Source organism: Vulpes lagopus, chromosome 2 (genome assembly GCF_018345385.1).
Source record: "Vulpes lagopus strain Blue_001 chromosome 2, ASM1834538v1, whole genome shotgun sequence".
NCBI classification, from domain to species: Eukaryota; Metazoa; Chordata; class Mammalia; order Carnivora; family Canidae; genus Vulpes; species Vulpes lagopus.
The window spans coordinates 99204693-99220443 of record NC_054825.1 but is presented as its reverse complement, the minus strand read 5'-3'; the positions used below and the strand labels follow the sequence as shown (position 1 = coordinate 99220443).

Genomic DNA, 15751 nt, shown 5'->3' with positions numbered 1-15751 from the left:
CCCAACTCAGCACCCAGCCACGTGGGTGCCCTGAGGCTTTGCAAACCCACTCCAGAGTATATCTGGCCATTGGGTGCCTAGGGCACAGGTGTTCGTCAGAATCATCCACCTAAGCCCTCCCAAGGTCCATCAAGAAGAGAACAGAGGAAACTGTCCAAGGTAGGTAATGGGAGAGGAGAGGGGAGGGGAGGGGAGTATAAAATCCTTGGAGGTGGGGGTGGGGGACATCAGGACACAAAATACTGGCCACTCAAGTCACAAACGTGTCCTGTGTGTGCTGGGCTTACTAACACTTCGACAGCAACCAAGAGGCACAGAATCGCGCGCTGACCCAGAACACCATTCCCGGGGCACGCTCTGTCGGGTAGGCCAGAACTGTAACTTCGCTGGCAGGGGAGTTATTTCAAAACACTCCTCGATGCGGCATGTTTTCAACCCACAAGACACCTATAAATTTTCGGCTGTCAGTAGTCCTATGCCAGCAATCTGCTCCGCCACGGACCCAGCCAGATAACTCAGAAATCAGAAACTCATTAAGTAAGACTCCTTCAACTCCTCTAGGGCTCTTCTAAGGAGCGATCCTAAAGCCCTGGAGCTTGGGATGGAGAGGAGGGGGGGTGGGGGGTGGGGGTGGGGAGTAAGTGCTAGCATTGCTTACTAAAACAAACAAACAAACAAAAACCATTGTCATCATAATAATAGCGCGCATATTTCCAATCAGAAATGCTGGATGAAAGAAGATTTCGCAAGCACATTAAAAACCATTTCAAAATAATAATTAATAATAATAATAAATTAAAATGAGCTCCGCTAAACCCCCCCACCCACCACACACACACACACACACCCCTCCAACCTTAAATACCAAAGCGGGGCATTCACTAGGAACTCCAAGAGCTTTGCGTTTATTTGCTTTGGGGTCTTGCTCCCCCTTCCCTGTCCCCCTCCCCCAAAAAATAAGCGCAGCCCTGTACGGTTTTCCAGAATGAGTTTGGAAGCCCACGGGCTTTCAGATTTGCCGCTCCTGCAGATGGGGAGGGGGGTTGGGGGTGGAGAATACGGTTTTCCTCCTGCTGCCAAGCGAGAGAACTCGGCTCCCTCGGAAGATGGGCAAAGTCTCCTCCGCCCCCGCCCGCTGCCCCGCGCCGGGCCCCAGGGCCCCAGGGCCCCGCGGCCTGCGGCTGCTCCCGGCCGCGGGGGCGCAGCTGCCACCCCACGAGGCGCGGGCGGCGCGGATACCTGTAGAAGGCGGGCGGGCCGGCCTCGCGCACCGGGTAGCCGCTCGGCTCGTTCTCCAGGTAATAGGGCACCTGCTGGCCGTGGGGGTGCACCCCCAGGAAGGGCGAGAGCTGAGGCGGCGGGTGCAGCAGCACCAGCGGGCTCGGGGACACGCTGTTGAGCGGCGGGAAGCCCCCCAAGCCGTTGGCGCCGAACGCCTCGGACCCGGGCCCGTAGCTGAGGCCCGACTGGCCGTAGAGGGGCGCGGGCGCGGGGGGCGCGGCGTTGAAGTCGTAGGCGCCCCCCTCGGGGTAGTTGTACACGGCGGGCTTGCTGCTGTCCACGTACACCTCGCCCAGGGGCCGCTCCAGGGGGATCTTGAGCTGCGGGCGGTTCAGGGTGTCCAGCTCGGGCCCTTGGATCTGGTGCAGCAGGGCCATCCCGGACGCCTTGGTGTGGAGGGTCATGGTCATGGTCCGCGGCGGCGGGCAGGGCGCGCTCCGTCCCCGGGCGCGGCGGGCGCTCAGCAGCCGGCCGGCCACCTGGAAGAAGAGCACAGCCCGCTGTTAGAGGCGGCGCCGCGCAGGTCCCGCGGCGGAGGAGCCTGGCCCTGCCCCGGGAGCCGGAGCCGGAGCCCTGCCCGGGAGCGGAGCCCGCGCGTCCCGCGGAGCCGGGCTGCAGGGCTGCAGGGCTGCAGGGCTGCAGGGCTGCAGGGCGCAGGGCTGCCGGGCGCAGGGCGCGCTCAGCCGAGTCCCGGCTCCGGGTCTCCAACTTTAAGTACCGGTCTCCCGCGCTCATATGCATTACAAAGGTGCTGGAAGCCGGCCAGGGGCTGTTGCCTTGCACTGACATTGGTTTAAACATCACTCCCGGGCGCGCAACTCGTTTTGGAGCGATCCCAAAAAAACCAGCTTCCCTGAACTTTACTTTACTGGTCGCCGCTGCAAGGAGGCTACATCTCACGGCAGGAGGGCGGGGGCGCAGAGGGATCTCCTAAAGGTGGCCTGGGGAAGACGACGTGTACGACAAACTCGCAAGACCAAGGCAGGGGCCGGCTTTCTCCACCGCGCTGCCTTATGTGCCCCCATGCCAGACTCCAATCTATCTCTGTTTGTCTCTCTTTCTGTTTGATCCACTCTCCTAGTTGGCTGGGAATACGTGGTGTGTACATAGAATGACCCTGGGGAGGGCCACTCTGTAACTGAGATATGGCAGATAGAATGGGGTGTGCGGTTGCATGTGCAGCCAGCCACAGACAGCTATATTTAGCAGCTGCAGGGACTGAGAGGAGAGAGACATCTGGGGAGAAGAGGGGAGGAGATTCAAGGTGTACCTGTAGGAAGAGCCGCACTTTGCAATCAGCAGAATGATGCCAGCCCTCAGTTTCCCCATCTGCAAAATTGCCCTAGAGTGGTCCCTCCTAGCCAGGACCTTTCTGAGATGCTCCCAGCCTGACTTGTATGTTTGTGTTGGACCGCGGTACTGTACTAGCTCCCATTATGAATTCTCATGTGAATGATGATTCACAAAAACCTTTGGTTAGGCACACATGGGTGTTCGTGTCTTCCACAGGTTATGCAACCAAAACTTCAGAAAGCTAAATATGAAATGTGACCTTTTCATACAAAATGTAACCTCAGTTCATTAACCGGATCTTTGGCCACTATGTTACACTGTTGGTCTAACCAACAAATTCGGAAATGCAATGCTACGTTTCTGTTCTTTATTCCTGCAATTCAACCTTCTCCATTCACTTGGCTAGGATATGCAGAGTCAGATATTCAGGAATATCAGAAAAAGGAATAGAAAAAAGTTTTGAACTGAATTAAAATCTAAACATGCACACCAACACAATATATATGTACGTATTCACACAAGAGGTGGCAAATATATTGTGCACCCACAATCTTGGAGAGTCTATACTTTCCTAATAAACTTCCCTTGCCCCAGCCTAATAGACTCTGATACAACTATCTGATATGACCATTAATGCTTTGCTTTAATTGCTATCCCAAACACCCAACAGACTACCTAACAAACATTCATGGCACACATAAATGCCACAGTTACTGTGACTAACAATATTTTTTTAAATCTTTTTATACTAATAACTACACATTTTACCTGGTTCTTACAAGAACAAACAGACCATTTCTGGACAGTATGCAGAGTCGTTGGTTTAATAGGAAGACAAAATTGAGCTTAGCATCAATAACCATAGATTGTAAGCAAAGAAAGGGTTAAAAACACATTAGGTAAATCACAGATATTTCTCTTTATGGTCAGCAACCATTACTTTCCAAAGCAATTTTTTTTTACAGATGATTTCGTTCCCATAAATCACACTTTCAATTTTCAAATGTCTTTTCTAAGCACATACAAAAAGCACTTCATAGGGCTCTTAAAAATCTGCACCCACCAAATTATACATAAATTACACAAAGAATCCTACAAGTCCTGGAAGAAAAAGGAGATGCACACATAGACCCACTGAAAACAGCAAATCCTCATCTCCCTGCTAGGATACAGACACTGGCCAGAAAGGTAAGTTGCTTTCTCAAAATGCTAAAGCTACAAAGAGAGAAATCAAAACAATCCTACCCTGCTGGATCAAGAGCGTCTTTCCAGAAATGTTCCATGGGCTTGTAGAAGTCAAGGGCTGAGGCAGTGAGAAGGAAGGAAGGAATGTGCTCGCATGTGCGTGTAGCTCCGTGTGTGAGCGAGGCAGAGCGTGTGTGGATGTGTTTGTGTGTGGAATGGCAGGGATTCGGGAAGCAGCCAGTAGGCAGGGCACTTGGCAGCCCCTCCCGACAAACACAGCAGCTGGGCTGCTGCAGGGAGCTGGATGAATGGCAGTGGGGAGTAAGGAGAAGCTTGCTGTCTGCTCATGGAGAGCAGAGTGGCACAGCTAGAGTCAGCGTTATTGGGGAGAAACAAAACCCCAGCCCCATTTGCTCCTTATCCTTGGAGCCTGGAAAGCACCCCATGCTTTCTGCTGCCACCCTATGCAAGAGGGAAAACAGGCTTGCTGTAAATCATAGGCTTATGGCTAAAATAGAATGCCAGTCAAAAGTGTATGGATATCAAGTTTACAAAATGTGACATGGGCGGTTTTTCCTGAAGAATATAATTTAACAATAAAAGCCTTCTGGAATACACTTGGATCAAATGCCTTGCTGGCCCCAGCCCCCTAGTCTCTGAACAGACACACTATTGCCGTGCCTCCGATTGCACCAGGAAACCAGACTTTGGAATAAATGTTTTGGCATTCTAGGGATGTGTTTCCAGCTGAAATGTAATACTCCTCCACCTCGTTAACCAAACCCACAAACCTTTCCACGAATAGCTCAGTTGACTGCTTTCTGTAAACATATGACAAAAAATATATATTATTGAAAACCTAGGGTATGAAGATAAGACAAAGGTGGACACCTCTGTTTTAAACTGATTTTAGGCTCTCTGGGTGTGCTGGCATTGACCATGGAGAGCAAGGGTCTCTCACTTCAAAGAGGTGCCCTGCCTGGATGGATCCACCTAGTCTTCAACTTTTCTCCTGACCATGGTACTAACAACACAATAATAAGGTGGCTCCCTTTTTTGCCCTCACCCAAGGTCCCAGGACACGTGACGCCTAGTGGAACCTTTGTTGCCAGACATTAGTCATGGCCTTGGGTATTAAATAACTCTCATCACAATGCCAGGAGTGGCCAGTCTCTGGCCCTGGGACCCTACGCAGTTACCGAGGTGTTATGAGTGGCTCTGGAGAGCAGTGCGAAGAAAGAAGTAAAAAGTTATATAAAACAGAGTTACAAAAATGTTAATGTCATATTGCAAACATATCTTTCATGCTTTAAAAGACCCAAAACGTTGCAACATTAGAGCAGAGAAGCAGCTCCCTCCACAATCAGCTGTAAAGACAAATACTGAAAAGACAGTTACACTTCTTCGGTGACAGTGGCGAATCCCAACTCCTCCTTAGGTTAACGGTGGCCCCCCATGCACTGGGCCAGTCCAAAACTGTGCAGGAAGGAAGAAGGGAAGGAAGGCTAGGGGGAAAAAGAAGGAAGAAAGAAAAACGAAGGAGACTCTGTAAATAATCTTCCTAGACTTTGATTTGCTGAGAGCAGCAGTCAAGGTGAGTCCACTAAAGGCAGTTTTCTTGACTGCTCTCTCTCCAGCCTTCTCTTCCTTCTTCCTGGTCAGCATCATCTCCCAGGCTTGGGGACAGGGTCGGGGGAGGTACTGCACCTTGCCAGTTTTCCTTTACTGCTTCTGGCAAACAACCTCCCCAGGGCAGCCAGCTCTCTGCCCGCCCCCCTTCCCTCTCCGCGGGGGTCACGCTGCAGGTGCTCAGGTGCTCACCCACTGTCACGACTGCCCGGTCCTGGCAGGTGAAGAAGGGGCGTCTCTCGCTCTCGCTCTCTCTCTTGCTCCACCGCCGAGTGTATCTCCGGACCCACTTTTCCAGCGTCTCCTGGGCATTTCTGGCTGGCTCGAAATATGAGTCATCCTGTTCTCTCCCACAAACATGACGTCCTTCTCAACCCTGGACTATGAACAGCATCCCTGTCCCTCCGGTCAGTCGCAGGACGACAGTCTCCCAGTCTTCTGGGATGGCTGTCTCTCCCTCCCTGGCCTTCCACATTGCCACATTGCTGAGCATTCTAGAAGAGCTGCCTCTCCCGGTCCCTCCGCTTCCATCAGGCTTCTTCGGCTGGCATTACCTTACTCGTAACAAGAGCCTCCTAGGGACCTGTCTGCCTCTCTATTCCCCCTACGTCTTAAATCCTGCTGCCTTTTACCTCCGAGGATCTCATTGCTTCAGGATCCATCCTCTGAGGAGCTGGCTCTAGCCCTTCCCCAGTTCATAGCTCCCCCAGGGGCTCAGGCCTTCCTCCTGCCTCCTGTACCTCCTCTAACAACTTGTAGACAACTTGTACCCCGTGCTGCAGACAAACACCCCCCCCTCATCATCCCCCAGCGCACTGAGCACTCACAGCTTTCCTGATGACACCCTCTCTGCCTACAACCCCTGCTTTGCTGGTTTGTCAGGGGCCAGCACACTCATTTTCAAGGTCCGGACCAAATCCCACCACAACCGTAAAGTCTTCCTTTATTCCTTCTTAAAAGGAGTTTCCTCTCCACTGAACACCAATGATATTCTCACACATTTATTACAATCTTCTTTAAATGGGTTATTAATAGGGGCACCTGGGTGGCTCAGTGGTTGAGCATCTGCCTTTGGCTCAGGTACTGATCTCAGGGTCCTGGGATCGAATCCCACATCAGGTTCCCTGCAGGAAGCCTGCTTCTCCCTCTGCCTATATCTCTGCCTCTCTCTGTGTGTCTCTCATGAATAAATAAAATCTTTTTTTAAAAAGAGTTATTAATATGTTTTTTAATATGTTAAAAACTCCCCCCTGTCCTGCTCAGAAGCTCCTTGAGAACAAGACCCGTATAGAATAGAATTATTTGGGAATTTGCTGAGTGCCTAGCACTGTGCCTGGTCATATCAGGTCATCAAATATTGGCTAATTTATTAATCCAGATACTTAGATGAATAAAACAGTATCACATTTATCTGATAACCATCTCTAAAAGCCAAATTTCCACGTCACATTCTACCATTTTCAAAAGTGTTTTTGCCAAATGATTATCTTTGTATCCTCATACTGTCTGAAGCCATAAAGTCAAAATTCAAATTCATACCATCTTGAAGATTAAGCCTGCAATTCTTGGCAGCATGACTCACAAGAGAGCTCTGAATTTTTAGTTCGTAACCAGATAATACTATGACCAAACATAGTTTCTTCTCTAGCTCCATTAAAAGCTTTTTACATCTACAAAAACATTATTCCCCCAACAGAAACATGAAAGGAAATAAATGTGGAATTATTTCCAAAACAGCTTATAGTACTAGAGATGGTTCCTTCACTCCAAGACATGAAGGTATAGCTGTGTCTAAACTGATCATTACTTTGATTAAAAATTCTCTGTTTAGGAGTGCACCTGGGTGGTTCAGGCAGTTAAGTATCCGACTTGATTTCGGCACAGGTCAAGATATCAGGGTCGTGAGATCGACTTGAAACCCCACATCAAGTTCCATGATGGGTGTGGAGCCTACTTGGGATTCTCTCTCCCTCTCCTTCTGCCCTCCCCGACTTGTGCACGCTCTCTAAATAAAATTAATAAAGAATAAAAAAAATTAAAATGCTCTGTTTGGGAGCTTGTCTTTGTGCATTTATTTGACACCATTCATTTTCCTCCAAAGTAAAAGAAAAAGGAACTGCCTTTTAAGTTTTGCTCATTTTAAAAAGAATTCAGCCTATTTGTTTTAAGGGTTTTGGTGCTCTTAGACTTTTTACAGCTGACCTTTGAATTTTGTATATGCAGTGAAATGCACATATTTTAATGTGTACAGTTGGTGAGTTAAATAAATGGGCATGCCCTCGTAACAATCATCTCAGTGAGGTGACAGAGTATTTGCAGAACTTCCCTGAAAGTTCCCTTCATGCCCTGCCCTAGTTGACCCCTAACCCTTCTAGGCAACCACTGTTCTAATTTCGGCTCTAATTTCATATATTTATTTTGCCTCTTGGCCCAGAATGTGGACCATGACCTCTTACAAATTGGAGCACGTACACCCCATTTCCAACCAATGACACAATCAGTCAAGTGCTGGGCATGAAGCTTTGCCAAGGCATCAAAGTGCAGAACTAACCTCTCAGCAAGAATCCTTTCCTTGGAGTCAGCTTCTTCACAAAGTGTAACAGGCTTTACGTGATCAAATGTTACATAAGCCCGCAAAGATACAAATTAATAAAAAGCCAAGTGGAATCCATATTCTTTAACATTTTCTTAAACAGTCTTTTCTTCCCATTGCCAGCCAAAAATAAAAAAAGTAAATAAAATAATTTATAAGCCAAGAACCAAACCCCAAGATGCTTAATCTTACAAACGCTGGGATTCAGATGCCATTTCCGGGCTTTTTACCCAGGAGTTGATAGAGATGGCTTGAATTTTGGGTTGTCAGGCAGAAAGGCAACTCTTTACTGTGAATCAGTGAATGATGCAGATTTCATTCATCAGCTTACAATGGAATTTAGTAACTTTCATCTTGCATTTTCTTAAAAAAACTTTTTTTTTTAATTTTTAGAATCCTTTAATATAATTTACTTATATTGCATGTGGCAAAAGACACATTAGAAAGTACTTTAACTATAAGTGCCACGAATGATAAAAGAATTCCAATTATTCCAATTATTATTACACTGTGTCCCTTTTCCTCCCTTTATCTGTTATGTACTTGAGAAATCTCATTGCCAGCTAAGGGTATTCTCTGTAGAGAGCAATATCCAGACTGGGCCTAAATTCACTTTGGTTCAAATAGTCCTATCTAATTATGTTGGGGAGGGCCTTTGCACACACACAAGCATACACATACACACACACACAAATGCACACACACCTAATAATCAACCAAGAAACCTGCCCAGTTTCAGAACCAGCCTTAGCCAAATGGTAAAAAAGGAGATTTGTGCATCTTGAGCTTTTTTAGGTCTTTCTTCCTATTTTGTTACCATACTCATCTGGATAATTGGCTCCCTCTCACTCCCCCTAAGCACCCAGATCTCCATGCTAGCCAGTGTTCCCTTCTCCCAGCCCCCTCATTACAAACACGCTGTCTCAAGGAAGTGGTGTGCTTATGAGCATGCCAGAGAATGACTCATTTATTCAATTGACTCAAAAAAATGTATAGATAATACAATGCTATGTCAATTATATCTTAAATTTTTTAAAATGCTGATTACTCCCTATTTACCAGGACCATTTCTAAGTGTGGGGCACCATCTCAGTTAGCCAGGCTGCCATAACAAAATACCATAGCCTAGGTGGCTTAAAAACAGAAATTTATGTTCTTACAGTTCTGGAGACTGGAAGTCTGAGATGAGGGTGCCAGCATGGTCAGACTCTAGTGAAGGTTCCCTTCCTGGCTTTCAGATGGTCACCTTTTCCCTGTGTCCTCACAGAGCAGAGAGAGTTTGCCCTTCTTCTCAAAAGGCCACAGTCCTATTGGATTAGGACTCTACTCTTATGACTTCATTTAACATTAATTACCCCCCCACAAAAAAAAAAAATCCTGTTTCCAGACAGTCACCTTGGAGGTTAGGGCTTCAACATATAAATTTTGGAGAAACACAGCTCTGCTCCTAGCAGCACCAAAATATAAACAAAATGAGTATCTCTGCCCTCACAGAACTTATGTCTAAGGAGCTAGTGTTTACTTCTATTTAATGACCCCTCCTACGTTGCCACTTACAAGAGCATCTCTGCCTCTGTCTGAGCCTATGTACTGATATTCCTCCAGCTTTAGCACCTAGGGCCTCCTGTCTCCTCTGTACTTCTTCCCCTGGATGATGTCAACCACTCCCAGGGTTCTAAGTTTCATCTGTACATTGAAGAGTACAGGTGAATCTATTAAAAATAGATCTCTCAGGGCACCTGGGTGGCTCAGCCATTGAGCATCTGCCTTTGGCTCAGGTCATGATCCTGGGATCCTGGGATCGAGTCCCGTATCAGGTTCCCTGCAAGGAGCCTGCTTCTCCCTCTGCCTATTCCTATGCCTCTCTCTGTGTGTCTCTCATGAATAAATAAATAAAATCTTAAAAAAAAAAAAAAACTAGATCTCTCCACCCAACAAACATCTCTTTGCTGGCTAGGAGAGCCACATTACTTGCATATTCATTCATTCAATAAATATTTATTGAGTACCTCCTATGGGCTGGCCATTGGAAGCTCAACTTGTCCAAAATTAACTTCTCTTTTCCCCAGACCTATTCTACTTTATGTCTCCTATCTCAGCAAATGGCACGGTTATTCGTCTAACTGTGTAAGCAAAAACATCCAGCCTGCAGCCTTGCCCCTCTTTCTCACTGCATAGATATGACCCATCACAAATCTTTATTTCCATGTCCTTGACTGCTCTGAGTCTACTCTCTTTTCTCATCCTTGTTATGGTTTTCAGGCCATTCTCTACTCTCCCAAGCTGTGCCTCTAGCCTTTTTCTTTCACTGTCCATTCTCCACACTGCAAGAAGAGTAATCTTCCTCAACAGTAAAAGAACTTGAATTGTTCTTCTCATTTCTCCAGAGTTCCCTGGAGTTCTCATTCTCAGACAGGTATTGTGCTCCTGCCATGTTGAATTCTTTTCAAGTTACTCCAACCCTCTGGATCTTGTCTAAGTCTAAATACTCACATAAATTATTTATTCTACCTGAAATCTTTTTCCCATTCTTTCATCAGACTTACTCCTATCTATCCTCCAAGTCTCCCTTGAGACATCACAGCCACCAGGAAGTCTTCCTTGATTTCCTAATGGAAAATGGGCTTCTCCTATAAAAGCCCATAGCTCTCTAAACACCCCCAGTTATAGTTCTTATCGTGCTGTTGGAATTTCCTGTATATTTCTCTGTATCCTCCCACTGACCTATTAATTCAAAAAAGGCACACAAGGGCTCTCTTTTTCCAAGTCACAAGTGCATTGCCTAGTATAATGCCTTATGTGCAGTTGACCCCCAATAAATATTGTTTGAAAAATGAATTGCTTAAATCCCTCCCAGACATCCCAGTATATTCATTCCTTTTGTGTTAAGTTATTGAGGAAGTCAGTTAACAATGACAAAAGGAATGAATATACTGGCTAGACTTTAGAACCAGAGCTTAGGGGGAAGTTTGGAAGCAGATTCATATTTTCCAAATAAATCCAATTTCTTATCACGTAACAGGCTATTAAAATCAATAGTCCCTTTATAGGTTTATTCAGTTATCACAGAAAACTGTGACCCAGAAAAGCATAAGAGACTTGCAAAAGGTCATATGGCTAGGGGAACTGGACTGGCACGTGGGCCTTCCAAATTTAAGATACATCATGCTTTCTACCCCACCTCACCCCATGCCCCAGCCGCTTTGGGTGGATACCGTATTTTTTTCTTCTCTTAGTGTGGGCCATGATTAGGATAAACCAAATTAAGATATAAACTTGGTGGCTCAGGGGGCTATTCCCAGAGTCTTAGAAATCTCTTTGGAAAACACAAGATTGCTCCCACATTCTCAAATCACTGGTAAAGCAATGGGGAGAAAGATTTGAGAAAAAAAAGTTTAAAACATTGAAGCAACCTGTGGTCAGAGAAATAATTTGCCTTTATAACATGAAGAAATGAGTTCTGTTCATTACTCCTCAGAAGAGAGTTCATTTAGGTCTGACTCTTAGGACCATAGCATCAGAATCAAACTTTCTAGCTAAAAACAAAACAAAACAAAAAAGAAAAAAAAAACTTTAAATCCTTCTTGTATCTGCTAAGTTATACAAAACTTGCAAATTATAGTCCCTTTAACCAAAAAAGTTCATTGTTTTGATACATTTCAATTATCAAGAGAATCCAATTTGAAAGACTTAAAGGTCCTTTCCATTTTGCTATGGCACTCATCAAGAAAACCACTTAATGATCAAAACGTGCTAGCTTTCCTAAAAACTATGGCTTCTTTTTTAAAAATATTTTATTTAAATTCAATTTGCCAACCTATAGTATAACACCCAGTGCTCATCTCATCATATATCCTCCTTAGTTCCCGTCACCCAGTTATCCCATCTCCCCACCCACCTCCCCTTCTGCAACCCTGTTTGTTTCCCAGAGTTAGGAGTCTCTCATGGTTTGTCTTCCTCTTTAATTTTTCCCCATTCGGTTCTTAAAAGAACTCAAAAGATTCATTTGAGTTCATTCTTTGAGTGTTTATAATGAACACTCAAAGATTCAGAAGAATTTAGTGGCAAACCTTTGGCCAATTCTTGAGTAAAGACATACAGCTTTTTGCACCATTAAAGACAAAGAAAGAATAATTCTATAGACTTTTATGCCAAATGCTAATAAATGGCTATATTGTACAAACCACAACTTTCCCCCTTAACCCCGCCCTGCCCTTCCCCTCAGTCTTTTGTCCCTAATACCTCTCCACCTCTCCTTGCCTGCTAGTAAGCTTCTCTCTTCCCTGAAGTCTTTGAGAGCCAGTTCCATCAATGTGAGTCGCTCCACTATGACCCAGAATCCTAACATAAAAAAATGTTTGCCCAGGCAATGTGCTCTGTCTTACAGGTGTGTCCTCAACTCCTTCGGCTTCCTTTTCAGCAGCTCCGTCACATACTCCTTTCTGGACAGAAACATCACAGGGCCTTTGGTAGATGTCAGTAGGGTGCCCAGAGCTCAAGCTGAAAATCTCCCATCAAAACTCCAGTTTGCTGAAGGCCTTAATTTCAGTTTACAGAAATACCATCTGATTATACCAATATCCATCCTTACCTGACATGCAGGTATTTGAATTTTAAAAAAGGAAATCTTGGGGCACCTGGGTGGCTCAGTCAGTTAAGCGGCTGCCTTTGGCTCAGGTCATGATACTGGGGTCCTGGGATCGATCCCCGTGTGGGGCTCCCTGCTCAGTAGGAAGTCTGCTTCTTCTTTCCCCTCTTGCACTCTCATGCTCTCTCTCTCTCTTTCTGCCTCTCAATACATAAATAAAATCTTGAAAGAAAAAAAAAAGGAAATCTTATTAAACCAAAGAAATCTCTACTTGTGGAAGCCACAGAAGCATGAAAAGGAAAGCATAGGGCCTGGGAAGAGGTATCTCTATGTAAAGTATGTCCCATGCTTGTCTTTCTCAAGAGGTTTGAAAATTTGAAACAGAAATGAGCTATATCAAATCATCTCTTGGTTAATCCTTGAAGTGCTACAATAAAGACACACCCTTCTTCCTCCCAGGGACAGTCTTTGTTCTTGCATAACCAATTAACCATCCAATATAAATAAGCACAAGCAGTGCCTGGGGGCCAAGTTAGGGCTCTCATAGGATGTGCTCCATAGCAGTCCAATCAGAGAGACTAACCACCTTCCCAAAGGAAAACTGAAGGTGAGACCATTCCAAATACCTAAAATGTCATCCCTCCATATTTTGTGATGCTAGAGACAGAGGAACACAAAAGTGATAAAGTCATGTTCTAGAGGCTTGTGTCAAATGCCTCAAAGTTTAAGCCTGACAGACCCATTCCCATGGGCTTTTCTTTTCATGAAAAATGTGGTCTTGAACTCTTTCTGATATGATAATTTAGCTTTTGCAGAGCCTGCATGAGAATGATTGAACTAAATACAGTTCTTCTCGTGAATCTGGGCATGCTTATTTCTCGAAAGTAAATGTTGCATTCATTCAAATGAATGTTTCTCAATCAGCCCAAATTCACCTGTAACTATATAGTTAACACACTTTTCATCTCTTACCCCCAGACCTGCTGCCTGTTTTGGGTAATCTAACATTTGCTGAGTGGTGGGTAGGACTTGCAACCGTGGTTTTATACTCTTCACATGGTTTAAAGGAATTTCCATAGAAACTCTGAACCAGAACCTTATGAGTCTCAGCCTGTACCACTTGGGGGCCTCGCTTACAGTGGCTGTGAGCGCCTCATGTGTATTACTGAGAACTTCATCATCTGTCACTCCAACCTGTATGTGGGGAGGAAAGACGTTGGCAGAGGAAACCAGATTGTCTTAACCTCTCTGTAAGCTAGGTTAGTGGTGAGGATTATTTCTGTTCACTCCAAGCTAGTACAGTATGAACATGATCACCAATTCTGGAGACTTTTCCTTCAGATCAGTGTTATAACAACTAAAACATCCCAAAACAGCCTTTCTTTACCAATATCTTTAAGCCTCATCAGAGGCCTAAGGTAAATCCGGATGGTTGTTAATTGAGCATCTATCATTTCTTTACAGATATTACTTCTCTAAAATTTTAAGTATATAATGCAGTTTCTGTTTTAAACTGCCAAAGCTATTTTTAGACATCTTGAGATTTCCTCTCACCTTTGCCTGCCACTCACCAATTTCCCCTTTGGAGACAATGGATGTTAACAGGTTGGTTGCTTTGTTTTGATTAGACAAGGGAGGAGTAAAGGGAAAGGAAGAGAAAGAGAATCTCAAGCAGAGAGATGGAGCTTATGCAGGGCTCGATCTCAAGATCAAGACCTGAGCTGAAATCAAGAGTCTGACACTTAACCAACTGAGCCAGGCGCCCCGGATATTAACAGTTTTCAGAAGTTTCCTTCTGGACATGGTTCATGCAGATAAAAGAAAAAATACACACTCTCTCTCTCTCTCTCTCTCTCTCTCTCTCTTTCACATTCTTTTTTAAAAACCCAAATGGTAGCATATCTCCTGTTTTGTGTCACATGTTTTGTTTCCTTTAATAATATATCCTGGGTAGCTTTCTATTTTGCCACATACACATCTTCCTCTTTTTTTATGAATGCATAGTATTCCACTGCATGGAAGAAACAATTTTTTTTACCAGTTTCCCATTAATGGCAATTAAGTTTGTCCCCAGTCTTTTGACATTATCAACAATTCTACAGTCAATTCTCATGGAAGTAAACATGTGCAGTAACCATTTTAGCAGATGTTGCCAAATACCCTCCATAGTGGCTGTACAGTTTGAACACCCACACCCTCACAGATATGGTGGATCTTTGAACTTTTTGATCTTTCTCAAAATAGTATCTTCATGCAGTTTCAACTTGCACTTTCCTACAATCAGTGAGGCTGGATATCTTTCCACATGGTTTAGTATGAATACTATCTTTATACCAGAGGTAGGTGAATTTGAACAAATTAAAGTCTACAATCTATTAAGTTGGGACAATTCCTAACTCAAAAGGGTGTTGCAAAGATTAAATGAAATGATAGAGGAAACGTACATTCTCCTTGTTAATTTCTACCATAATTTTTTTTTTTCCTGTAGTTAACAATGACTGGGACCCCAGAAGCACAAGCGAATAAAGGTAACTGAAAGTCTGATAAAGGCCAGGGTTGTGCAGCCTAAAGTATTTGGATGAAATAAAGAGCTGTTGTTGAAGGCTGCTTTCTACCTTTCCAAAATGACAGTTTGCTTAACACAACATCATTGAAATTCAGTACAAATCAGGACTGTTTCCCCAAGGATAAAAAATAACCATGCAGAGTGGCTCCTTAGGTGTGGAGTCGAACATTAATACCAGAAGCAAGCTATGTAAACTTGAAAAACAGAAACTCACTTATGAATCCAGTGTGTTTTTGGAATGAATTGTTGAAATGCCAGTTTTTACTCTTTTACAATGTTTTCAGACCCATTGCAAACCACCTTCTATTGCTCCCACCGAGGCATTGTACAGCAGAAGTAAATACTCATCATCAGATTGTAAACCTCTGCAAATAAGTGGTAGATTGTTGACAAACTGTGGCTGTCATCCAGGATGACAGGCTCCCATAAAAAATTAAAAAATATTTTGAAACAGACTGTCAAGATCAGGAGTTGAGATGCTTTAATATACTACTAAAATGCTTGGAACTCAAATGACAAACGTAATTTAGAATCCCTCTATGTACAAATGTATCAGGAAAGTTGAAACCACAAATCGCCCAATTTTCCTTAGTTCTATCTTTTAGTCTTTCCATGT

The 15751-nt window shown here is 44.5% G+C and overlaps 1 protein-coding gene across 6 annotated transcripts in view; it reads right to left on the bottom strand.

Annotated features, from left to right (window-relative positions):
- ESR1 (estrogen receptor 1) overlaps window positions 1-15751 on the bottom strand; it is a 382657-nt gene that overhangs the window by 281788 nt on the left and 85118 nt on the right. For 2 of the 6 annotated variants that reach the window (XM_041742947.1, XM_041742948.1), the window contains exon 2: window positions 1240-1760. In XM_041742947.1, coding sequence (XP_041598881.1) covers window positions 1240-1691 — 452 coding nt within the window. In that variant the 5' untranslated portion in view covers window positions 1692-1760. Of the gene's footprint in view, window positions 1-1239; window positions 2077-2145; window positions 2590-3819; window positions 4154-5580; window positions 5947-15751 lie in introns of those variants that run through there. The other 4 variants (XM_041742946.1, XM_041742945.1, XM_041742949.1 and 1 more) reach the window with 4 other exon arrangements.